The following is a 24,636-nucleotide window of genomic DNA, read 5'->3' as shown; positions in this document are numbered from 1 at the left end:
ACGCGTTGTAAACATTAAGGAAATTTAGGAATAATACAATTCACAATAAGACATCTATTGAATAATGAATTGTTGACCTTATCTTATATTAGAAAGACAAGAATGTTTTTTTTGCAACAGTCACATTCTTAACCAATTTAATGGTGAGTAGGTATGTATTTAACTGACTGGTCTAAGTCCATACCATAGTCTCGGTCAGTCTGGTTTGGTTAAAATTAGAACGAATGTTATAAAGAAAGTTAAAAAAAACCTAATCCTTACCAGGTAAAAAGGTTTTGTCCTGCTCGGTAATCCAAACAAGAGGAGTCACAAACAAAACATACAATTCACCCGCGACTTCCCCGGCAAATTCGACACAATAAAAATCAACAGTAAACAACACAATTAAGGGCACCGGGGTAAAAAAATGCCGATTTAAACTGGTATAATGGATACGAAATATTCACGCCGTTACGTCGAGTATCGGCTCAAGCGTCCGTGCTTTTGCCGAAGAATTCTAACTGAATTTAGAACAGAGAACACACAGCCAAGTCAACACTAAACTTAACATACCGTGCCTACTTTCAACAGGTGTCGATTTCAGACCCGACCGAGACACAAGACCGATCGGCAAACGAAGAATCGACAACACCGGCAACCGCGCCGCTGGCCTGAAATTTTAGTACGGGTCTCTGGTATCCTCCGTTTGTTGTTCAATTACCGGGTACTACCATTCGTTATTCATTCGCACGAAGGTCAATTAGGTTTGCCCCCTGATTAGTCTTTGAAGATTTTATCGAGTTTTCTGTTGCTGTTCCTATTTTGGTTTATAAGAACCAGTTAGTTATTTGGAACGTTATAAATAATAACTTGTCAAGCATTGAATGTTATTAGCTTGTGACAATCTGGATTCGCTACTCTGAATTGTCATCTTCGTGTCATGTGAATGTGGGTCTCAGATAGCCAGACTCACCGTTAAATGATGGTTTATATTATATTCAATAATAACACCATGGGTAGAATTTTTCCGCCAAAAGATCCTCACCGTTCTGAAATAATAAAACCAGATGATAGGCCATATTTACAGATGTGTTTTAGGCATCAGGGGGCGCATTTTTCGACGTACAAAGAAAATAATTAATTTATACCATAAGGGATTTATCGTAAATAATATTTAATAAAAACAGTACACCACGGCATTTTTCTTAAATAAATTTATTTTTTTAAATCCTTTAGTTTTGAGCAAATTGATATTCTTGATTTTTTTTTTATTTGTATATTTTACTTGATATAATTATCGTTTCACTTTAATGTATTTCCTATTTTTTCTAGAATTCATTATATACGTATATTCTATAGTTTGATAAATCTTTCTTTTTCTCAGACAATTATTTTCTCCAAACAAACCGTTTTTCATTAACCCTACCCTTAAAAAGTTAATAAAGAAATACTTAAGAAATTATTTTCAAAAATTATTGTTTTCCAAAATAATACGCATGAATAACAGAGTTTTGTCATTAATATTTAATCTAATAACTCAGCTTTTTTATTTCAATTTTACATATATGTATATTAATAAATATTTAGTAAAAAAAGTGCTATTAGATTGGATAATATGGACAAAAAACAGTGATTTTTCAGAAGAACTCAATAAAATATTTGAGGTGTAATAATGGAGTTTAAAATCTACATATGTCAATCGTGTCACTTTTTTTAAATGTCAAAATTTTCTCCCTTTTGTAAACCTATACTATATACGTATATTCTATAGTTTAATAAACAATATTTAACGATAATAATATATGATGTGTTGCTTGACATATTTATATAAGGGCCCGTAAATTTTTATACTTGACTTGTGATATGTCACAAATCACAACTAGCTCAAACTAGAAAGAGGATTAAAAAAAATGGTAGAGTCACGGGTTTCAATACAGTTTCAATAGCAGTGATTGCGAACTTGATAAAATATGTAAAGATGAGCTATTTCCAAATTATCTTCTTAAAATCTAACTGTGACAAAATCACAGATGTGCTCGAGACATTTATTTAGTATTTCTATTAAGATATAAAAGTTTTTATTGACCAAGTCTTAATATCACAGTTTTAAAATCACAAGAGTATGAACCAACATTATTAGCGGAAACCATTAGTACTGAAGATTTAATTGAAATAAATAATGGGGACCTGTCAATGGTGTCATCAACAGGTAACATATAAAAAGAGATTTTTTTTTATTTAAGTAAGAGTTAAATACCTTACCAGTAGAAATAGGAATTTGATTATGAGAAAAAATATTCGTATCAATGTTGAGGTTTTGAATTAAAGTTTGTAAATTTGTATTGTTTTTTAGATTGCCTAGTGCAGAAATATAGATGGTGAGATAAATTGTGCTCTATACAATTTATCCCATCTCTGTATGTATTATACAAATCTAGAGAATTCTAGCAAAGATTCAAGCAACACTAGAGCGAGTGTTGACAATAAGGAGTGAAAACGAATTCATACATTCTGAGACTGGCAATAGCCTGAGAGAGAAAGCTTCAGATTTTAAGTCTGTTTTCAAAATTTACTGACAATTTTATGAAAAAAATTAAAGAAACCTATCAACTTCACAATATTTTGAACAAGTTCCTATGCGATTATTAAAAGGTCAAATTTTCATGATTTCGATATCAATCCAACGCTAACATAGAACAAAAATACATACACGTATTAAATTAAATATGAAACCATTATATTTTATAAACAAGGAAAACATGTACTCATTTCTATTATAGAATAGTATATATTATAGTTTCATAGATAAAATGTTCCTTCTGTCTATTGTAGATCTATTCTATATATAAAATAAAAGAATTTTAACATACCGACAAAACAGATAGCCAATGTAAAACATATATAACACTGTTCTTTAATAAGGAACACTGTGCTCTCTATAGGTAGGACATTTTGGAGTCTATGAAACATTTTAGATCTGCGTTTGTGCTCTCTGACTGGTAATCATTCTAAGGCCTGAAACATGTCTTTTGTTGGGGTCAATTTTACGTCTCAATACGCATGGCCCTATTTTGACATTTTTGAAGTCGGGACAACTCATTTTGTTTTAATAAAAATAATACACTAGAACAATAATTAAAGTGAAGCAGGATAAGTATATTGTAAATAGTTTTTTTTGTCTACAAGTTTAAGTAAGGTGAACATTTAAACAAATAACGAACCTTATATGAATTGAAATTTTCTTAATTACCTTTAAAATGTAAGTCTTGATATATCCATATGCTTAAATACTTGTTACACATTATATTGAATGTGCCCCTATTTTTATGTTTAACTTTGATGGTGTCTGTAAAAACATTCCTTTTCTATTATCATATATTTTGTTTTAGAGATGTTAACCTTTAAATCATTTAAATTACTCCACTCAAAGACCGATATTAATATATTAGTTAAGTTGAAGCTCATGTATGTTTGATGTATTAAAATAAAATAAAGCATCATCTGCAAAAAGATAAGTTGTGCATTCTTTAATATAATTTATTAAATTATTATACAAATAGTAATGGCTCTAACACACTACCCTGTGGAACGCCATTGTTATTTATTAATGGTTCTAATAAAACATCATTAATTTTTAATACCTGTTTTCTATCTTTCAAATACATATTAAACCACTCCAAACCTATACTTTTTCATTTTCCTATTAATCTCTTTCTATTGATGGTTTCAAATACGCCAGAAAAATGGCACCAGTAGCTAAATTACCTTCTATATTTTTATTTAATACAAAATCACAAAAAGTCCATGGACTCTTGTGAGTTGATCAAAGACATTCCAGGAAAATTACATTTTGGGGATCAAACACCATTCCCTACAACCTCCTCAAAGGTCTTCTACAGCACTCTTGGATTAAAATTTGATTTGATTTGAATTGACAAACCCTTGCTGATAATACTGAGAATGCATTCTACTTTTGGGTTGTTATATTGTGAATGCTAATTGTAAGAAAACCTGTAAATATTCAGGAATAATTAATAAAACAAATTAAATTAAGATAAACATTTATTAAAAAATTTAAAAAATATAGTTAATTCTACAGTCTTACTGAAGATTTCCCTAAGATTAAATTTGTATTTGATATAACGTTGTAACAGATAACATAATCGAGACTAATAAACTTTGTATACATTCACAAAAATGAAGTTTAAAAAAAAAAGATGAAGTTATACGGGCCCATAAATGGCTCCTTATACTAAGTTTAAGACTCAGTTCATTGGAAAAAATTAAATATATGTAACATAAATATAACACTTAACTTAAACAGCAAAATATAAACTATAATATTATTTTAAATATTAGAAATTTTAAATTAATTTAATTGTCTTAAAGCTAGTTTAGCCGCAGCCTTTTTAGCCAATTGTTTGTTAGATCCGAATCCAAATACCTGCTGTCGCCTTCCTTCTATCATGAACTGCAGAGGTATCATGACAGTTTCACTATCTATTTGTTCAGGCGACCTGGAATGTTTTTTAAATAATTTACAATGAACATATATTTTGAGATGGCTTACCCGAATTCAGGATATGCATTTGGCATGTACTCGTACAACCTACGGATCAAATTTTTAGGAACATTTGCGCTAAATTGTACAATTTCCCGCCACATTAGCCGGTGAAAAACTTTCCAAACAACTTCTAAATCTTTGCCCGAGTCCAGATAAATTGCTCCCGCGATAGCCTCAAAGACATCACCTAGTACCTACAAAAATGTTCGTACGTCATAGATAATGTTGCTGAAATAATAACTTACTTTAGGAACATCAACAAATTCAGCTAAATTCAATCCCTCGGTATCTTTTTCTTCTAAAAGGATTAACACTTCTTCGTCGATCATGTCATTCTTCGCCAACAAATAATCAGCAAAACGGTCTACCATCCCTTGTAGTTTAATATTGATCATTAATAAATATTTGTGCAAATTGTGTCTTACGATTAAGCTAGCGAAAGTGTTGTTATTCACCAAAGCTGATCTTAAATCAGTTATTTCCCCTGGACTCAGATTACCGCAAGACTCGAATATGTAGCAAGTAATTAGAAAATCTAATATCGCATCTCCCAAGAACTCTAGGCGTTCATAAGATAGCGTTGTTCTATTTGGCGTGTATGAGGCGTGGGTGAGTGCCTGCAATAAATACCCTTTGTTCTTAAATTCATATCCCAAAATCTCCTCGACTTTAGCACGATCGCGTAAATGGAAATCTATATCTTTATCAAATTTCGTTGGGTCAATTATTGGACTTTTTAAAGGCATTTGTAGCAAGTGTAGCAAGTTTTCTGATGGTGGGATTATGTTCATCCATTCCACAAATCGGATACCTCCTAAAAAAAATATGCTTATGCAACTATTTTATAATAACTTTTTCTTACCAATTATTCCACAGGTTTCGATGTAGGCTCCTAGCAAAGCCTCAACACAATCGGCGACATTTTTGTCCCCAATAAAATTGCTCTTAAAATATTCGGCAACGTCCTGCACAAGACCATCTTCACTGGGATCAACTGCAGTTGTTGCATTCCTAATGGTTTTGATCGTTTCCTCCGAGATCACTCCTGAATGTCACATAAACTTTTACACAATCATTATGCAATTTAAGTCAAACACTCACCGCTTATTTGTTGCTCCAAGGGGATTTCAATTTTATAAAGGGAAGCCAAGGAAGTTTCGTGTTTATTTATGCGTTCCTCGATCAAATCGGGGATTTTGAATCCTGGAGGCAACCAAGAAGCCAATTCGAGATCCTTTACTTTCATTATTCCCCCGATGTTTTTCCGAACTCCCAAATAAAATAAATTCTTGTTGCTTACTAATCTTCCTTTGAGGGTGGTCGCTGACCCTTCATTGAATGTAGGAAAACGCAAATAAATGTAAAGCTAGAACAAATTAACTATTAAATTAAACATATATAGGACAAATAAATCACTTACCGATGCAATATATTTTAAAAATGAATCTCCCAAAGTCTCCAGTCGTTCCATATTAACGATATCGTTGGCCTTAATAGTCGCCATCGCTTTATAAATTAGGTTTAATTCAGGTCCTACGGAAATATTGCTAGTTTCTAATCGTTTAATGGGGATAAATTTATAGTCTTTAAAGAAAGTAATGGCCTTCATTTCAATATTTTGAGAAGGTGCAGTAGTAGGTGTAAGATTTACTTCCGACATCTTTTGGGAAAGAAACTTCTCATAATATTCGATGTCTAAAATAGACGCTGTTAAATCCCTCTCAACATCTTTGGGCTCATCGGAGTCCTTCCACGGATATTCGTTTTCCAGCATTTTTTTTGCATAATTCTCCTTTATGTGCGTTTTTGTAGTAGACGGATTTTGATCGAATGCATCAAGCATGTTGGGGGTCTGAAACCCTCTGATTTGGGGATCGTAAGTTATATGATGAGGATCCAGTTCTAAAGGTTTTTTTATTGGGACAAATTCGTCTCCTATTTTAATTTCTTTAACCATTTTTACGCGGAACTCTTCAAGGCGAAATAGATAAGATAACCTAGACAAAAAACAATACTGAATATTTTTGGTAGTCCTATGGTTGGAACTTTTCGTGTGACACTCAAATTACAAGACAGTTTTACCACTAAACACTAACCATTCTATCTTTCCACGAATTTAGTTAAGATATGTTAATGATGTGTTCGACAAAAGCAAATGCAATATTGATAATTTCGTAGAACAACTCAATAATAACTGTTTTCCATCTGTTAAATTTACCTTCGAACCAAAAACAAATAACCAACTTCCATTGTTAAATATTCTTGTTATCAAAAATAATAATAAGTTAGAATTTCATGTTTATAGAAAAGAAACAAATACTTTTTCAATACGTTTTTTTTCCCATGCCAAAAAATTCATAAACAATCCTAAACCATCGTAAAAGACCAGTTACGTTCACACCCCCGTCCGACCGTTTCTCATGTACCAAAAGATCTGCTGATGCGGCGTGACCTGTTCTGTTGGCTCGTGTCCAATAGCATCACACCAAGACCTTATAAATACAAGCAAACCTTATCCCGTTCAGTCATTCCCCATGTTCCGAGAGGTTAAAATCCAAGCACCTAGATGCGATCCAGAATGATAAAAAGATGGCGTCAAATCTCGACAGTACGACATTTTAAAAGACTGGCAAGAGCCCACGAGCTAGACAGGAAGACATCAGTGCATTACACGTCACGTTATTTTAGTTTTAATCTTCTCCCGAAGATCCTAACATCTTTATCGAAACACGTGATAAGAGTAAAAATAAAGAGTTTTGGTTAGTGGTAAAACTGTCTCGTAATTTAAGAATACTTTTGGGCGAAAAATAAAATTATTTACCTAGAAATAATTGTAGGTAATAAGTTGGCTTGTATCCAGAGAGGAGCTGAAAATTCTTGTTTAATTACCAGTTCAGGAATCAAATGTATTTCCATCTTATCAAAATTTTTCTTTCGTTTATTTTGAGTTCCTTGTGGCTTGAAGAAGTTTGTCCTTTTAGTTAGACTTGTGACGTACAACAGTGGCAATGTTGGGTTTAACAAACTTATATTATGCTTTTCTTTGTAATATTCTTCGTAACTTTCAAACATGTCGTTTGGAAATTGACTTTTAGCGGTTTTTGTTAACGTTACTTCTGTTACGAGATATTCCTAAAAATAAAATATTTTTTTGATAGGCGATTAAAATATCCATGTTTATTACACGAAAATTCATCTCAGATTTAAAAACCATTAACGATCAGTATGCAATTATGCTTTTCGGCTGTTACTTCAAAAAACTCATATTCAAAATTGATTGTTGTGAGCATTCTTGTCTAAGATTCAAAGGTTCCAGTCGCATAAAATTAATTATTATATTTTGAAAACGTGATTTCAAATAAAAAACCAAAATTATAAAAACGTACGTGCTCGAAGTTTTTTTCAGGTGTTTCGGAATGTGACTGTTCCTCTGAAACTTTTACAAATTTCGTATGTTGCTCGCTTTTATCTAACGGTGGGAATTGGGATTTTGCGTTTTCGGAAAATTCGATTTTTAACACCAGGAAATGGGGCTAAAAGAATAAGAAACATTTCTAAATTACTTAAATTTTTGTATGGTCGCCACTAGAACCTCTAACTGTAACTGAAATAATTTATATTAGGCCTATTGAATAAAAAGTCCAATGTCTCAAAAATAAACTCACCCCCATGTCCCTATACCATGGAGAGACAACTTTGTGCAGATGACTTTCGTTTGTCACAGTCAACGTCAAACGTTCTTCACTGGTTAATGACACCCAGGATGGTCTAACAGTTTTATTTTCCTTAAGAACATCAAAATCAATCATTTTCATCTCCTTATTAATAGGAACGAAAAGCATATTTTCCGCCTCTTCTCCATTGTCTATTATAATAAAAGGTTTTAACCCATTTAAAACATCACCGAGTATAACAACATTAAACTCTCGGATATTATGTAATTCTTCCTGGTTTAATAAAACATTCGAAACGTTTAATTGAAGTTTTACGTTAATGGCTCCAAAAGCGGTGTAAATAGGAAATTCGCACACAGATGGAACCTCGTTTGGCGTAATGAGGCCGTACGTTTGATTTGATTTATACATCTGATACAGGGTCGAGTCATTTAAATTAACAGGCTCAACGAAGTCTGGTTGGAGATCAATTACATGAAGCCATACAGGCTTGTTTGGGATTAAACTGCCCTTTAAACATTGAGGAATCTAAAAATAATTTTAAGAATAAGTTATGTATGTTTAATTTGTGGTGTTTTTTCACTTACCTGCAATTTGTGTAACCTCCTGTTCTTATTAGTACCGGCAATTGGTTCTTTTACGACGGGATAGTGTGTAAACAGAAAATCGATCGTTTCTGGCTCTAAGATATTCTTCTTTGGCAATAAATGTTCGTCTAGTTCACCTATCTGATGAAGCTTTATGCAGGCATACAATGCTGCAGCCCTTTTGGCTGACTTTTGTGAACCCATCTCCGGTCCCTAAAAATTAGTTTGGGATCTCAATTTTTAAGCAGCACTGTGAAAGTAATGAGTCAACTTTTTTTATTTACTTAATGTAAAGTTTTAGCTGCGTATATGTAAAGTCTAAATAAAAGACTAAGATGTTTGTATAACGTGTATATGTGTTTTTAAAATCTTATAGCAAAGCGCTTTCGGCTGCTAAGCCATCATCAATGCTACGTGTCAAACATTTACAAAAAAACTTTTTAAGAGGCTGGACATTTATCAATACGTGACATAACATAAAACTGGGCGACACTCTTTTAAAATATTTAGTGTTTTTAGGCATTTGAAAAACACACAAGTAGAATTAAGAAGGAATTTCATACCTTTACACCGTAGGCTTAATAGACTGAAGTCAATATAGAAAATAAATTAAATAAAAAAATTTTTAAAAATGTATGTTTACACACCCATGCTATAGTCGCTTTGCAAATTAATTAAACTTTAAAAGACCAGTTAGAAATAGTTGAGAGGATTAAACGTAAATACGTAAGGCAACTTGTTTTAATTCATTTTATTTTATAATACGATCTTGTCTCTATATGTTGTTTGAGAAAAATATTTTAAAATTGGCGCCCAGTTTTATGTTATGTCACGTATTGATAAATGTCCAGCCTCTTAAAAAAATTTTTTGTAAATGTTTGACACGTAGCATTGATGATGGCTTAGCAGCCGAAAGCGCTTTGCTATAAGATTTTAAAAACACATATACACATTATACAAACATCTTAGTATTTTATTAATTTACTTACAATAATGGATTCTATAAGCGGGCATTTAACGGGTAATCTGACTTCTACTTGATAGGCAAATTTCTGTCCTCTACGATCTATCAGAAAATACTCTGGAGAAAGACAAGTAAATTTGTCACAAGACAAACTATTGCAGTATTGAGATAAAAGTGATATGGCAGATATCATATCCACTTTTGCCGAGTTCAATCCGTTGACGTAATAAGGTTTTATTTCGTCCTCATTGTACATTTCTTCAATCTGCTGCTTGGTGGGGCCTTGACGCCATTCATTCTTTCCAATTAGATACTGAAATTCTTAATATTTATTTTCTTCTATAACCTACTACGGATATATACCTGTTCAAGTGTATTTTCTATAGCCTTAAACTGTCTGTATTTTACATTGAATCGGCTAGCTTCCTCTTCAGGCACCAGCATATAAAACAAACTTGTCGGATTTCTTGCTCGTCCTTTTGATTGAATGTAGGAACGATACTCATCGGGACTGTCAAATTTAATCACCAATGAACACATTGTAATGTCCACCTAGGGCAATTTTATGTCAAATAAATTTTTACAGTTCAGAATAACCTACCCCTTCTTCTAATACATTTGATGAACATAAAACATTAATTTCTTTATTATCAAAAGACTGTAAGACTTTTCTGTTAATTTTTGATGAATACAAGTTTTCCCTGGTGTCATTGTATGGATTACAGTTAAAGCCTACCATAAAGTTTGGTTTTATATGGGAATAAGTGGCAGAGGATTCTGACAAACTCTTTAAAATATAATAAACGACTTTGGCTGTGAATCGGCGCTGTGTAAATATTAATGCACACAGCTCGGATTTAGGCCTGCTACGGATATATTCGTCGAGAACTTCTAACAGCAACAAAATCTAAAATACATTTATAAGGTCAGTAAATTACTTAAAATAACATTCAAAAATACCTTTGGTGAAGAAAACTTAAATATCTTTTCTTCCTCTGTAAAACCATCCATTTCTTTAAGATATGTTCTATTTACACCTATTAACGCTGTCTGAACATAATTCAAAGTTTCATAAAGAAAACTATCATTGCAATGTTTTTTCAATCGTTCAATCTATAAAAAAAACCAAATTGTTACTAATTCTATTTTTTTTCTAAATCTGACCTGAATTAAATGGGCTAATATCACTTTAGTACCACCATATAATCCCATCATTTGAATATTATAAATAATGTCTTTAATACAATTTGCCAATTTCTTCAATCCTTCTGTTTTGCTAATAGGTGTTAAACCTTGCTTTACCAATAACACTTGATTAATAAATTTGTTTTCTGGAGTCTTGATAACTTTGAGAGTCTCTATCAACAATTCTATATTTGCTAAACCTTTTGCCCCTTGGAGGCTCAATTTGCTTGGCTTGAAGGTTCTTATAATTTCTATAGGGTTTGTAGAAAATCTAAAAATTCTAAAATTAATAATCAAATGACCCATGTTTATTTAGAAACTTACCCAGCAACTTTAGACAACCCATCAACAGTTGCTACTTTACTGAGATAAGAAATTTCTAATTCCTGAACCAGTTTCATTACTTTGTCAGGCTTGCAGTTACCATTAAGTAGGGTTGCAGTAAGTCCTAAAATTCTTGGCTTTTCCTTTAGATGTTGTGTTGACTTACATACTTGTCTCATGGAATGATCATTTACACCTCTATGACATTCATCAAAGACAAGTAAATTAACTTTATTTAAATCTGTAATATAGTTTTAATAAATGTGGGAATGATTGCTTTTACTTTTTTAAATTACCCAAGAAATTCTGGTTGACAACATTCAGTAATATTTGGCAAGTCATTACTAGTACTTGATATTTGTCAAATTCAGCATACCATTTGGTTCTGGGCCAAAAGTCTGTTCCCATGTCTCCAGAAAATCTGCCTACATTTAAATTAGTTCTTTTCTCCAAACATTTCGCATGTTGTTCCACCAAAGCTACTGTATTTACCAAGAAGAATGAAATTTTTCCTCCTTCTGAGTATTTTCTAGAATTTTTCAAAGACTCAATTAAGAATGCATACATTAGAAAGGGAACAGTATTCTTAAAGAAACCGTGGGACCAAATACACAAGTTGGACTAATTTTAGCACAAAATAAAATAGGTGGCATATAATAATAATAAATAATACATAAAAAGTAAACATTTACAAAGCATTCTTCCATGTTACCTAAGAAACAAAAAAAAAATCATGAGCAGCATCATTCGATGTAGAATCCCTGAGTAAAGGATTTTAGATTGAGATCGATGATGTTCAATAATCAATAAATAATTGGTATTAAGAAAAACAACTGTTCTATATGTGAATTAGCCTTCAAATTTAACACCCTGATGATAAGAAGACTTAGACAGGCACTCTATTAAATAGAATGGAGGGCTTAAGGAAGTTATATACAATATTACAGGATAGTCAAGATGTGATAAAATGAGAGATTTAAGCAATAAATATTTAATGTGTTGAAGGAGTATGTATTTATACAGGTATAGATATACAGAGGTCAATTCTTTCAAAGCATGTGGTTCAAAATTTAAGAAAACCATAAAAAATTTCTAGATTGTTCCACAGATTCCCGAAAACCACTCACAGACCTGAGAAGAGAACCCAAAATAATGCAGTTTAGCCAATATTACTAATAATTGCTGTTGATGTACATGCTCTAAAACTGGACTGAGTTGTAGGAAATATCTGTCATTTTCCCAAGGATTTGATACTGCTTATATGTATCAAGATGTTGGATAAACTAGGTTTAAAGCAATGGTTTCTGCAAATAATTTTGATTATGACAAAATTAATAAATTTGTGTTTTAGGATAAATACATGTCCAAACTCTTTTAAGAAAGCTGTTGTGACTCCAATTTTTAAAAAAGTTTTACAAAAATGACATCTCCAACAACCACCTTAATTCACTGTTGCCAATCCTACCAAAGGTGCATGGCATACAAACTGACCAACTTTTTTAAAATCAATAACCTATTTACTGATAGTCAGTTTAGGTTTACAAAGAAGAAGAGCACAGTTTTTTTTCTTTCGAGAAATGTGAGCATCTCCTTGTACATTTTTATGACCTGAGCAAGGCTTTTGATTGTGTTTCACATGATCTCCTTCTAAAAAAAAAATTAAATTTTACAATCTTTTGGATAGTATGATAAAACTTCTGGAATTGTATCTCAAAGATTGACCTACGATTGGGTAAGCTAGCCTCCTACATACTTTTCGCCGATGATACAACTATTACTATTCATGATCAAAACATTGATAGATTGAATTGGATATTGAGTGAAACACAATTAGAAGCCATAAATTGATTTAATGCTAACAAACTTAAACTTAACCAGGAAAAGACCTAAAAGATGCTGTTTTCAATGAGAGACACTCAAGATTTTAGAAATCCATCTGAAGTAAAGTTTATATCTGGATCCAAAACTCACTTGGGATATTCATACAGATCATCTGTTTGGATTCTAATTAAGAACCAATGTGTTGTCTTGCTAATGAACCTCTATGACTGTATATCTCAGAGTAAAATGTTAATTGCCATAGTGGCATATTTCACTTGTTCATAACCTATGGGATTATGGCTTGGGGTGGATCAGCTTCCGCAGCCAGAATATTTCGGTTGCAGCGTAAGGCTGTAAGAATTGTAGGGGGTTTGGGGTATAGGGATGATTGCAGGTCAGCATTCATAAAATTTAATATACCAACCTTGCTGTCAGTTTACATCATGGAATGCATTCTTTATGTTAAGAGATCACAAGATGCATTTTTAACTCACAGCAATATTCACAACTAGACATTGTAGCTGTTCAATTATTCAATAAACTACCAACAAACATAAGAACCTAGCAATACAGAACCTTAAAAATGCAGTTAAGAAAGAATTATGCTCCAAAGCCTTTTATAGTTTACAAAAGTTCCGACAACCCTGGAAATCTGCTATTCTGTATTGAACACTATTTTTAACGCTTGTGTTATTTTAATTAAATACTTAATGTTTGTATGTTGTAATTGTTGGAATTTTAATTACTTGTATATAGTTTGTGAGTGTTTTACAGATATATATATATATATATAGGTATACATAATTGACTTGTGTGAATACTTTATATATTGAAATTAATAAATCACTTTATGTTACTTTACTTTATATGACTATATGTAAGATAAGAGAAATCAATGGACAAGTCCCTCTTTAGTGCCTTATATAAGTTAATAATAAGCAACTTACCTTTCAGACCCCTGCAAACTCTTTAAGACCAAAATTGCAATGAAGGTTTTACCAGCCCCTGTAGGCAAATAGATTATTGTGTTTTCCTTTCGAGCAATTTCCATGAGTGCCACTTGATAGTCCCTTGGAGGGAAATCATCATCATCCACCTCCATATTATTAAAGAGCTTTGTAAAAGAGGCTTAGATAGAAAACACCACACCTGTTAGTATTTCAACCAAATTGTGCAATGTTATCTCACTTACAGGAAAACTGCCAATAGTGCCAATCAGGTTAATCCCACGTAATGTTATCAAACTGGAACTGACCAATAAGAATCTCTGGGAATCACACTGTATTTTTTTGGGCCCCTCCCTGTTTCACGAATGGATTAAACTAGATTTTTAAACTATTATATATTAATAATTATTATTATATCCATTTATTATATAAAATTAATGAAAAAACAATATATAAAAAAGGAAAACAATAAAAACATTGAATTCCTCATATAAAATAACATAACCTCATAAAAACCAAAAAACAAAAAAACTTGTGAGCATTGAGCAAGAATTTGGAATGCATCATTGCCAAATCATTCTCTTATTTGTCACATCGATTTTGTCTTGGAGGGGCATGATTTTGGACCCCATTAGCTTAAAAAAATAGTAAATAGTAGGCAAAAATAAATCCTTGGTTTTGTCAAGTATGTTGTTACTTACCTAACTTTAAAGTAAATTAAATTACAAACGTATGTTTGAAGGTTATAGAATTTATTTGTTTGTTTTAAAATGGACCCCAGAATAGCCCTGAAGATTTCGGGCCCACCATCATTCCAAAGAAAAAAACACGTTAATAAAGACAAATATATTTCATAAATAATAAAAAAAAAATCAACAAGAATATAACAAAAATCACAATAAATTTGGCCATTTTTTTTTAAACAACATATGCAAGTGCCTTGGACTGAATTTCAGCTCTGCAAATGGGACAGTTGGCGGTAATGTTCTCGGCGCAATCTTCACATAGACAGACGTGTCCGCATGGTAAAACGATCATCTAAAAATTGGAACGAGGCGGGAGGGTACGGTTGATTTAAATTAATTATTGCTACTCAATCACACTTGACTCTTAAAACACCAAATTATTCACACAGCATTAAAACAATACAAGCATGTTACCTGCTTAACAGATTGAGCAAGAATAAACAGTAGATTAGCATAGAACAATAATCCTTAAAATAAAGCATGAGACTGAACACCATAAGATTATATGCATAAGCAATATTTCTGAGGCAAAAAAGAACTGCAATACTTATATAAACCACAAACAAAATAAATTGTTCTTAAAAATATATATTACCTCAATAGGATTGGTTCTGCAAACAACACAAATCCTGTCGTTGTTATCCAACTCATTGGAGTCCCTGTTCTCCCTCCTACGGTTCCTTCTTGTCTCGGCAATTCTCAATCTTCTCTCCTGTTCCTCCTTCCGTTCCCTTTTGCGTTTCAAATATTTCCTAGCAATCATCCCGACCACAACAATCCCTACAGCAGCAGAGACCATAATAAGCATAGCATAATTTCTCTTGGAAGCCTCAACTTTTTTAACCAAAGATGGTATTTGCATTGGGGTTAAATAGTATGGTGATCCATTTGATGGACGTTGCAGTCTGATCATCCCATCCTTTTCATACACAAGTTCCCCCACTGCAGTGACTACAGTGCCAGTTCTAAGCATTTTCTCAGTTGACTGAACCCCTCTTTGTCTCACACCCGAAAAAAAAACCCCAAAGGTGGTCAATCACACTTGGAATTGTTGGATTAAATGTATCAGATATTACCTCCATTTCCAAGTACTCAGCTGTTAACGGTTCAGCCATTTCAACAATGACCCCTTTCGATTCCAGTCCAAAAGGCACAACATTATGTACCTCCTGTATGGTCCGCTCAGAATCAGACCAAAATCCAGTGGAAGTTCTTTGGACAACATGTTCTCTGATTCTTAAATTTTGAATAACTCCAGTAATTAGGGGATTATTGTTGCTTATTAAAATATTTCCAATGGGCTTTACAGTGCCTCGGAGAGTTATGTATGGTACTTTGGATTCAGGCTGGGATTTAACATAGTCCTTCAGATTTTTATCTATAGGCAGGGCAGGTGCATTCTATAATGGTAAACTCCAATAAACATAAAGGGGTGGTAAATGTCCTACACACTACAAAGATGCTTTCATTGATATAAGAGGGTTTTAAACTATTCTGATAAGTATTTTATAGTTATTATTAAACTGGATACCCTGCTGAATATTAATGAATAAAGGGGAAGCATATTAACTTACCAAAATAGAAGATATAGCATTTTTTCTTTGGTAGTATTGCCTAATGCAAGCTGCCAACACTATTGAGTCTAGACCCAAAACAACGCATTCCATGAAGCAATCCATCTCCATCATGTTTAAATATATTAACAGCACAATGCAATTGTACAGGTATAAGTGTAAATTCGGTGGATGAATTTATTTCGGACCGGGAAAATTCGAAATTGTGCCCTCTTGTTGAGTGATGATGACAGATTACATCAGTAGTTAGGGTAAACAAATTGATATTTACAAAAAAAGTTAGGTTAGTTCCCTGATAATTTCTGCAGCGTTGCCGCCTCAATGGAACTGTCATAGTTAACATTGAGGTTAAACTTGGATTCCGGAAGAACTGAAAATCTGGAAAGTGCACTAAATAAGGGTTTGTATAATAATCTGAAATGCAAAAAAAAAATTGTGCCTGAAAATTAATTTTTAGGAAATTTTCTTACTCTTGCAATATTTGTACGGCCCCAAAGATAGAGGGCGTGTGAACCTTATGACCCATTGAACGCAAAGCCGGTAATTCTATTTTTAGTACCGCTTTGTTTATTGCTTGTAATCGAGACAACGCGGGAGAGCTCTACGGTGGCACATGCATTGCACAAGGTGTCTAATTGCTCCCTTACTTGTTTTATTAGATTAGTCCCTTTGCGGGAGATATTCGCTACATAATCATTTTTTTGCAAACGGGGATTGACTTCGGAATTGCCCGATTTAAAATAGTCCATTATTCTCCCGCCATTTGTGAGTCATGTGGGGGTCAACGTGCGTTTGCGTAGAGCAGAGTTGACTAGAGTGTTGTGTAATTTAGTGTTTTAGTAAAGTCTTTTTTCCTATATCAAGTAAATAAATGGGAAACATTGTTTTTTGGTCTACAGTTTTGGACCCCCCTGAGTAGTATGACGTAAGGCGGATGTCATTCAGCAATCAGCTGTTTTCAAAGGTTTATAAGTTTTTTACAAAATAGGAACATTTCTACAAGACAGTGTTGAGTTTTTCCACTCAAACTTGCTACTTTACTCTTTTAATCAAACCCCATAAACAGTTGCTTGCTCAGGAATTTCTTGTGCTCTGGAAAGTGTTCATTTAGTGTAATTCTCGAAGGTGGGTATTCCCAATAGTTTTTTTGCTACTTATTTATATACCACTTAGTTTTAAACCTTGTTCAGTGTATTTTAATTTTTGTGACAAATTTTAACATAAATCAACCTGGGGTGAACTATTCACAATAAGATCTAAACAATTACTTAACCTTGCATTTTCTTTTCGCTTAGGGGTATTGTTTTCAGGAGGTCTCACAATAACTTGAATTCATATATTGTCCCTTATGACCCCCCATTAAGAGGTCTTTACAATGCATAAGATATAAGTGCTTTATTGTGAGATATATAGTGTCCAACAAAGTCTTACAGAGCTTCGCAGTTAGTTTGGCATTTAGAGTCTCTAATGCTGGCTCACTGACTGATCAAAAATAACTCAATTCAACAATATTCAAGACAAAATTTTTGATCCTTTAGTACATATTATAAATATTAACTTTAAAACAGGCAAATCATTCAAAACTCCTGTATACAAAGCTAGAAGTAAATCTAGTATTTTAGATTATCAACCTATAAGTGTAATAAAGGTGTTCTAAATACTTAAGGTGTAAGGGGAGTTGTGGTTCATGTCTTTGAGAATTATGTGGGTGAATGGCAACAAACAGTAGAAATAGAAAAAAAACAGAAAGTAATAAAAAAATTGGTATACCACAAAGAACTGTACCGGGGCATGTAGTTATTATTATAGATATAAACTCTCTCATGGGCATGAGGTTCACTTATTACCTATGCAGTACTCAAGATCAGTTAATTAATTATTTCCAAAAATTTACAATTATACCATCAAATATAAAAACCATTACAAACATGAGAAAGATTTGCTTCATTTGCTATAAAATGTATATGTATTTCAATTATTAAAAATTTGAAGTATTATTTCACATTTTTTAATGTGTTAATATCTAACACTACTAGACATAAATATAAGACAATAATTAAATTAATTCTAAAATGCTGTCTTATGCACATATAGGGGTTTAGTTTTCTAGGTACATCTAACTATTAATTATTATTAACATAAGATAATGTAATATAAACTACAGTTTAAATACATTTTGATCTGGATATTTCATTAAACTCTCTTCTGAGGAATTAAGGATTATGTTTCAGTTTTCCATGTATATCTTCCAAAACAATTTTTCACATTTCTAGTTCTAGTAAATAAAGATTTAAAGGAAAATATTTTCCTGATGAATTAATGATTCATACTGAGGGCGCACTATTGGTATATCTCACAATACTTTTTTTGATTTTAGTGAGCAAAAATGGTAATAAAATTACAACAGAAGCGTGTCGTTCGCATTCTCCTTGTGGGTGATTGTGGAGTTGGCAAAACAACTGTTATTCTATCCCTTGTCAGTGAGGAATTCCCAGAAAATGTTCCTGCCAAAGCAGAAGACATCACTATTCCGGCAGATGTCACTCCTGAGCATGTCCCATCGAATATTGTGGATTACTCTTCTTCAGAACAAACTGAGGCTGAATTAGATGATCAAATCAGGAAGGCTAGTGTTGTGGTTATCGTTTATGCTGTAGATAATGATGAGTCTATTAAAAGGTAAGTTATCAAATGTAGTTAACCAATAGTGGCATAAGGCTCTCTTGCCATAAAAATTTAGTTTAGTGAAATATATCAGATACAAAAAAAAATTGGAATGTAGTAAAAGGGGCCACTGGTGGTTAGGAATGTTAATAGGAAAAAAACTAGGGTGTGAGTACAGGGGTTGCAGGTAGTGAGAATTCTTTTTTTTTTGGGTCCAGTCTCTGATTGTGATATTCTAAGGGAGATAAAGAGTTTAAAGAAAAATCATCTTAAGGCAAGGGATGGTATCAGTCCTGAATTGATTAAAAAGTAGAAGGAGAATTTGTTGATACCTTTAAAAAATATTATCAATTCTTCAGTGCTGGAGTTTTTCCAGATATGTTGAAAAACAAAATAATTATACCAATATACAAACAAAATGACAAAAAATCCACTAATAACTACAAACTACTGATAACACTTACAAGTAAAATTGTAGAAAAATGTTTCAAATCTAAGTTGATTCAGTACTTGGAAAAAATAAGTTACTAAAACCAGTTTGGTTTTAAACAAAACTCCAGCACTGAAAATGCACCCTGCTGAATTCCAGAAAAAATTTAGATAAGGGCAGAAAGGTGATAGGAATCTTTCTAGATCTGAGAATAGCATTTGACTCTGTGGCTTATTAAATTCTGCTAGAACGTCTTGAACACATAGGATTTAGAGATGTGCCTAAAAACTTTATCCAATCATCAATATCCATCAAGCAATAGAAAACAAAGCACCATAATATCAGGGGTAGAAAGTGAGGAACTAGAGGTGGAATTTGGGGTGTCATAGGGAACAGTGTTGGCAATATTGCTGTTCATTATTTACATCAATAGACAATGACTAAAGCAAAAGTCTGAATTGGGTTTACAAAGAATAAAAAAGTAATTAGATGGTAGTCTGCTTTCATTAAACATAGAAAAAATGTATGACCTTTTCACTCTCTGCACAACACTCACTACCTGAAGTTCAGACAATAAAAATGCATAATTCTCAGTGCGACAGAAGATTACATTGCTATTGTCCAAATCAGATAGAAAGAAAATGAAATCTGAAGTACTTGGGAATCATACTAAATGAAAACTTAAACTGGAAAGAGCATTTAAAGTATGTTACACAAAAAATCAGAAAATTAAGTTTTATGAATTGAGGAATATATAATTATTGATAACCCTTAGAACAATTTACTATGCACTTGTTGAGTTTGTAATTTCTTATAGGATTGTAGTTTGGGGTAATGCAGGATTTACAATAATTTCCAAATTACAAGTTGTACAAAAGTGGATAATTAAAATAATGCTTCCTAAAAGCAAAAGATATCCATCTGTACTACTGTTTAGGTAAAGTAGCTTATTAAATATTAACCAAATAGACGTAAAAGCAGCAGTTCAATTTATGCTGAAATCCAATAACTATAAAGAAAAATTGAGCTATTTCAAAAACACAAGAAATGTTGCACAACAAAAAGTAGCTTTGCAAAAGCCCAAGCATGCTCTCTGTCAGAATCATATTTATTATGTGAGACCAAAAATATTGAATATTTTAAATTAAAAAAAGGAATAAATAAATGGATAATTGACAATAATTATACAATATGTTATTTATTAATATAAAATATAATATTTAGTTATGACTAAAAAGGGTTGTTATTTTTGAGGTCTATTTTTATTTTTTATTTGATTTATAAACGATTATTATTAACTAACCTCACTGGATTAAGTTATTAACTTTAATATTTAAAGGTGCACACACAGTATTTTAATACCATTGTGCATCAAGTGGTTAGCAATAACACAGGGTATTAATATTAAAATGTTGAACCAATTACTGAATTATGAACTAATCTTTAGGATAACTTCATATTGGATGCCTCTTGTGAGAAAAAATCACCCAGATTGTGAATGTCCTGTAATACTTGTTGGAAACAAAATAGACTTGCTTGAATTTTCTACGATAGATGTAAGTAACTAATTTAATTAAAAAATATTTTTTATATTGTTGTTCTATTTTTAGTTTATCTATGATATAATGGAGGAGCACACTGAAATTGAGAGTTGTATTGAATGCTCTGCAAAAACTCTGAAAAACATCTCGGAAGTATTTTATTATGCACAGAAAGCAGTTTTACATCCAACATCTCCAATTTACACCTTGGAAACTGGTGGTGTAAGTGTTCTTCCTAATGTCGCCAGAATCTCAAAATTTTAGGTCATTCATTTCAGTTAACAGAAGGCTGTAGAATAGCGCTGACCCGCATATTCAAAATCTGCGATATCGACTGTGACGGTCTCCTCAATGACATGGAACTGAACAACTTCCAAAAGCGGTGCTTTAACGCGCCCCTCCAGCCTCAGGTTTTGGACGACGTCAAGGCAGTGTTGAGGAAGAACCTCAATGACGGCATCGTTCAAAACAGCGTCTCTTTAAAGGGATTTTTATTTCTGCATAATCTATTTATACAACGCGGACGGAACGAAACCACTTGGACGGTTTTAAGGAAATTCGGCTACAACGACAGGTTGGAGATAACCAAAGAGTATTTATATCCCAGGTAAGTTTTCTGAATAATCCAATCTATGAATAACACGTAATACATCTTTTGCAGTATTAAAGTGCCATCCGGTTGCACCACAGAACTGTCTTTCCGCGGGCAACAATTCCTCACAAATATTTTCGAACGTTACGACAGGGACGGAGATAAAGCTCTGTCGCCCTCTGAGTTTGAAGAGCTGTTCAGCGTTTGCCCGAACCCTCCTTGGCCTTTTGATGTTAGTTCTGTTGTGCAAACAAATGAGAAAGGTTGGATAACTTTTCAAGGATATATGTGCCAATGGGCTCTGATGACGTTGGTTGACCTACCAAAGACGTTCGAATATTTAGCTTATTTGGGCTACAATATTTATGAGAATGAAAATCAATTATCTGCTGTTATAGGTATGGATTTCTTGATTAGGTTTTAAAAGAATAAGTATAATCTGTATTGTTGTGACGAAGTCATAATGAGTTACTTAGTTTAGTGGGTATTACGTCTATTTTCTTCTTCTTTTCAATTTTTGAGCATGTGACATAGTATTTTCTAAATTGATTTAATCTATAAGTAACGTAATACCGAACAAAATAAGTAACTCTTTAATTATAAGTATGATGTACATTTTCCTACTTAAATTTATATTACAAAGAGAAAGAGAGTTACCTTTTGAAGGTTTTAAATTATTATTTTTTATTTTAGTGACCAGAGAGAAAAAACTTGATTTAGCAAAAAAGCAGTCCAGTAGAAATGTATACCAGTGCCATGTAATCGGGCCATCAGGGTCCGGAAAAACGACTTTTTGCAAGAGTTTTATCAAAAATACTTTGGAGGTAAGCATATGTCTGTCTGGAAATATCAGTGCTGAGTAATCACTTTTAGTCAAAAACAAAGAAATCCAGTGAAGAAAACAAGGACAAAACTGACATATCATCCTGTACAGTGAACACCGTTCAAATTTACGGCCAAGAAAAGATAATGGTCCTGAGGGACATTAACGTGGGAAACGTGTCTGATCCTCTTCTACCTCACGAAGTGCAATGCGACGTCGCTTGCTTAGTTTATGACATCAATAATCCAAAGAGCTTCGAGTACATTGCACGAATTTATATTGTAAGTATTTATTGCTACATTAAAACACAGTTCAAACATTTATTTCTTTTTAGAAATATTTTGCAGACAGTAAAATTCCCGTCCTAATCGTTGCTTGTAAAGACGATTTGGAGGAAGTGAGACAAGAGTACCTCTTGCAACCAGTTAGTTTCTGCCAAAAATACAAAATTTTACCCCCTCAGCGGTTCAGTGTTAAGGGCCATTTCCGCAAAGATGTCTTTGTCAAGTTGGCCACTATGGCGGCTTTCCCGTAAGTAAAATAACGATAACCCTTTATTTTTGTTTTTAAATTATTAAATTCGCTATTTTCTTCAGTCGATTTCAAGCAGCTTGGATCTTGTTTTATAAACGCAGGTTTGTTCCATTGTAAATGTTTTAGAAACACTTTTTAGTCGTATTGTGGTCGTATTACATATAGGACGTGCCAGTAAAGTACTGGAAAGATCTTACATCAAAATAATAAATAAATTGTTATTTAGGGTTGAGTTAAAAAAATACATTATTTCAATATTCACGTAGGATAGAACAAACATTTTATAAATGGTTTAGAATACCTGTGAACATCAGAAATGACATGTGTCCTGAAACATTCACCGAAAGTTCTATCAATGGTGCTTCTTCTATGTTATTATTAAAAAAGAGAGAAACATCCATATATTGGTAGAACTTTATATTGGTTACCTACTAAGATATTATAAAAAACAAAATGTAAATTGTGTAGAAAGTAAACTGCTAAATATAAGTAACAAGTCAAATTTGCTTTGCTATACATTAAAAGCAGCCTCAATATAATTTATTATGATATTTTTGTTTTCCAGTCCGTTACGTCGCATGGTTCACATGCTGTTGTTGCGCCCGCAACCTTCTGAATGGTTATACGAAGTCTGCAGGTTGCTAATTTTTATTTTATGGATTGCCGATCATAATAATAACTTAATGTTCATTTGCATCTGAATCTAACATTCAAAAACAACTGTTCTTTTTTTCCAATTGGCAACCCTCTAGAATGTGACTAATATTGAATTTGTTTGCTTTTTTTTGTGAATACATTTTGCCTGAGGGTCTATTTAACGTCACGATGTTCAGTAGAGTCAAAGGCAACTTTTTTATTGCTTAATGTTGCTAAAATATGGTGCTTGGGCAAATTTATTTTAGCTTTGATTAAGTTCAATTGAAAGTCTTAATTTTTCTCTAAAAAGAATTTTATTTCTAATTCATTAAAAATCTCGTAGTTTCTAATACTTTCTCATTTGCATTCGTCGTTGTTGCATGGCAATAATAATAGTAATAATGTGTTTTGCTATAACATCTACGTTTACCCCCATAATAACATTTTCCTATTTCAGAACTTTCAGAGACTTTGGGGCACTTACAAACGTACGTGACCCAATTATATGGTGGAAAGCGGGGCTCAGCGTGGCAGCACTGACCGCTCTCGGATTGATCGTTGCCAAAATTTTGCATACGAGTGAGAAATCCAGATAAACTGCACTTGTTATTTATTTTTGTTTTATTTCTTCAAAATCCATTTGTAATATATAAAACTCTTGTTCAGACTGGTGCTTTTTGGTGTTGTAGTGTGGTTGTACAGCATACAGGATGGGCAGTAAGGCAATATTTTTATTGTCCATTCTGTACTAAAATAGTGTAGAATAGATGAGAAATGGAATGATTTGTACTAAATAAGTTATTTATATATTTTATTTAGTAGTTCTGTTTGTATTACTCCAGTCTCAGTGCGTTATTAAATAAGACTGTAATATAAAAATAAATTAGTGAACAAATTTTTATACTGTTTTTATTCAAGACCATCCCCTAAAGAACACCCAGTATTAATTCATGTTGGCTACGCCACTGTCTAAGGAGATATCAATCAAATAAATGCGTTCATATCTGTTTTTAAACAAGTTACCTGTTTTTATCACTTTAAAAGATAAAAA

The 24,636-nt window shown here is 32.6% G+C and overlaps 4 protein-coding genes across 8 annotated transcripts in view; 1 reads left to right on the top strand and 3 right to left on the bottom strand.

The window, feature by feature from the left end:
• The window catches only part of LOC126748162 (spectrin beta chain, non-erythrocytic 1), a 47,232-nt gene extending 46,694 nt beyond the window's left edge, over positions 1-538 (bottom strand). Inside the window, exon 1 of the mRNA XM_050457201.1 lies at positions 262-538. The gene's annotated coding sequence lies outside the window, so the exon portion shown is untranslated. The remainder of the gene's footprint in view (positions 1-261) is intronic.
• Positions 539-4,028: 3,490 nt separating this feature from the next.
• LOC126748817 (endoribonuclease Dicer) lies at positions 4,029-14,543 on the bottom strand. 2 transcript variants are annotated; one of them, XM_050458292.1, is made up of 19 exons: positions 14,291-14,543; positions 14,046-14,226; positions 11,574-11,806; positions 11,278-11,518; positions 10,933-11,224; positions 10,729-10,881; positions 10,370-10,675; positions 10,132-10,320; positions 9,794-10,081; positions 8,805-9,017; positions 8,209-8,745; positions 7,930-8,076; positions 7,365-7,675; positions 5,964-6,540; positions 5,645-5,909; positions 5,406-5,588; positions 4,789-5,357; positions 4,550-4,737; positions 4,029-4,496 (listed from the first exon to the last, which is right to left on the bottom strand). In XM_050458292.1, exons 2-19 carry the CDS (start codon positions 14,198-14,200, stop codon positions 4,349-4,351), a joined length of 4,995 nt encoding a protein of 1,664 aa, XP_050314249.1. In that variant the 5' UTR covers positions 14,201-14,226; positions 14,291-14,543; the 3' UTR covers positions 4,029-4,348. The 2 variants fall into 2 exon arrangements, with proteins under 2 accessions (XP_050314249.1, XP_050314250.1); XM_050458293.1 differs by lacking the exon at positions 7,930-8,076 and having other exon boundaries at positions 14,291-14,542.
• Positions 14,544-14,876: 333 nt separating this feature from the next.
• Positions 14,877-16,701, bottom strand: LOC126748421 (mitochondrial E3 ubiquitin protein ligase 1-like). The gene is given in 4 exon segments (XM_050457663.1): positions 14,877-15,083; positions 15,387-15,809; positions 15,811-16,191; positions 16,366-16,701. Coding segments are annotated over 4 exon segments (1,038 nt in total). The 5' UTR covers positions 16,480-16,701; the 3' UTR covers positions 14,877-14,963.
• A 46-nt stretch (positions 16,702-16,747) lies between these two features.
• On the top strand, positions 16,748-24,484 carry LOC126748419 (mitochondrial Rho GTPase). 4 transcript variants are annotated; one of them, XM_050457661.1, is made up of 12 exons: positions 17,015-17,490; positions 18,743-19,044; positions 20,907-21,015; positions 21,070-21,222; positions 21,279-21,607; positions 21,662-21,990; positions 22,286-22,416; positions 22,466-22,696; positions 22,750-22,946; positions 23,012-23,050; positions 23,515-23,586; positions 24,043-24,484. In XM_050457661.1, the coding sequence occupies exons 2-12, from the start codon at positions 18,752-18,754 to the stop codon at positions 24,179-24,181; spliced, it is 2,022 nt and encodes a 673-aa protein (XP_050313618.1). In that variant the 5' UTR covers positions 17,015-17,490; positions 18,743-18,751; the 3' UTR covers positions 24,182-24,484. The 4 variants fall into 4 exon arrangements, with proteins under 4 accessions (XP_050313616.1, XP_050313618.1, XP_050313613.1 ...); XM_050457659.1 differs by lacking the exons at positions 17,015-17,490; positions 23,012-23,050 and adding an exon at positions 16,748-16,765; XM_050457656.1 differs by lacking the exon at positions 23,012-23,050 and having other exon boundaries at positions 17,016-17,490.
• Positions 24,485-24,636: the final 152 nt, after the last annotated feature.

Source organism: Anthonomus grandis, chromosome 22 (genome assembly GCF_022605725.1).
Source record: "Anthonomus grandis grandis chromosome 22, icAntGran1.3, whole genome shotgun sequence".
NCBI lineage: Eukaryota > Metazoa > Arthropoda > Insecta > Coleoptera > Curculionidae > Anthonomus > Anthonomus grandis.
Note: the sequence above shows the minus strand (reverse complement) of the source record. Positions and strands in the feature narration are given on the sequence as shown.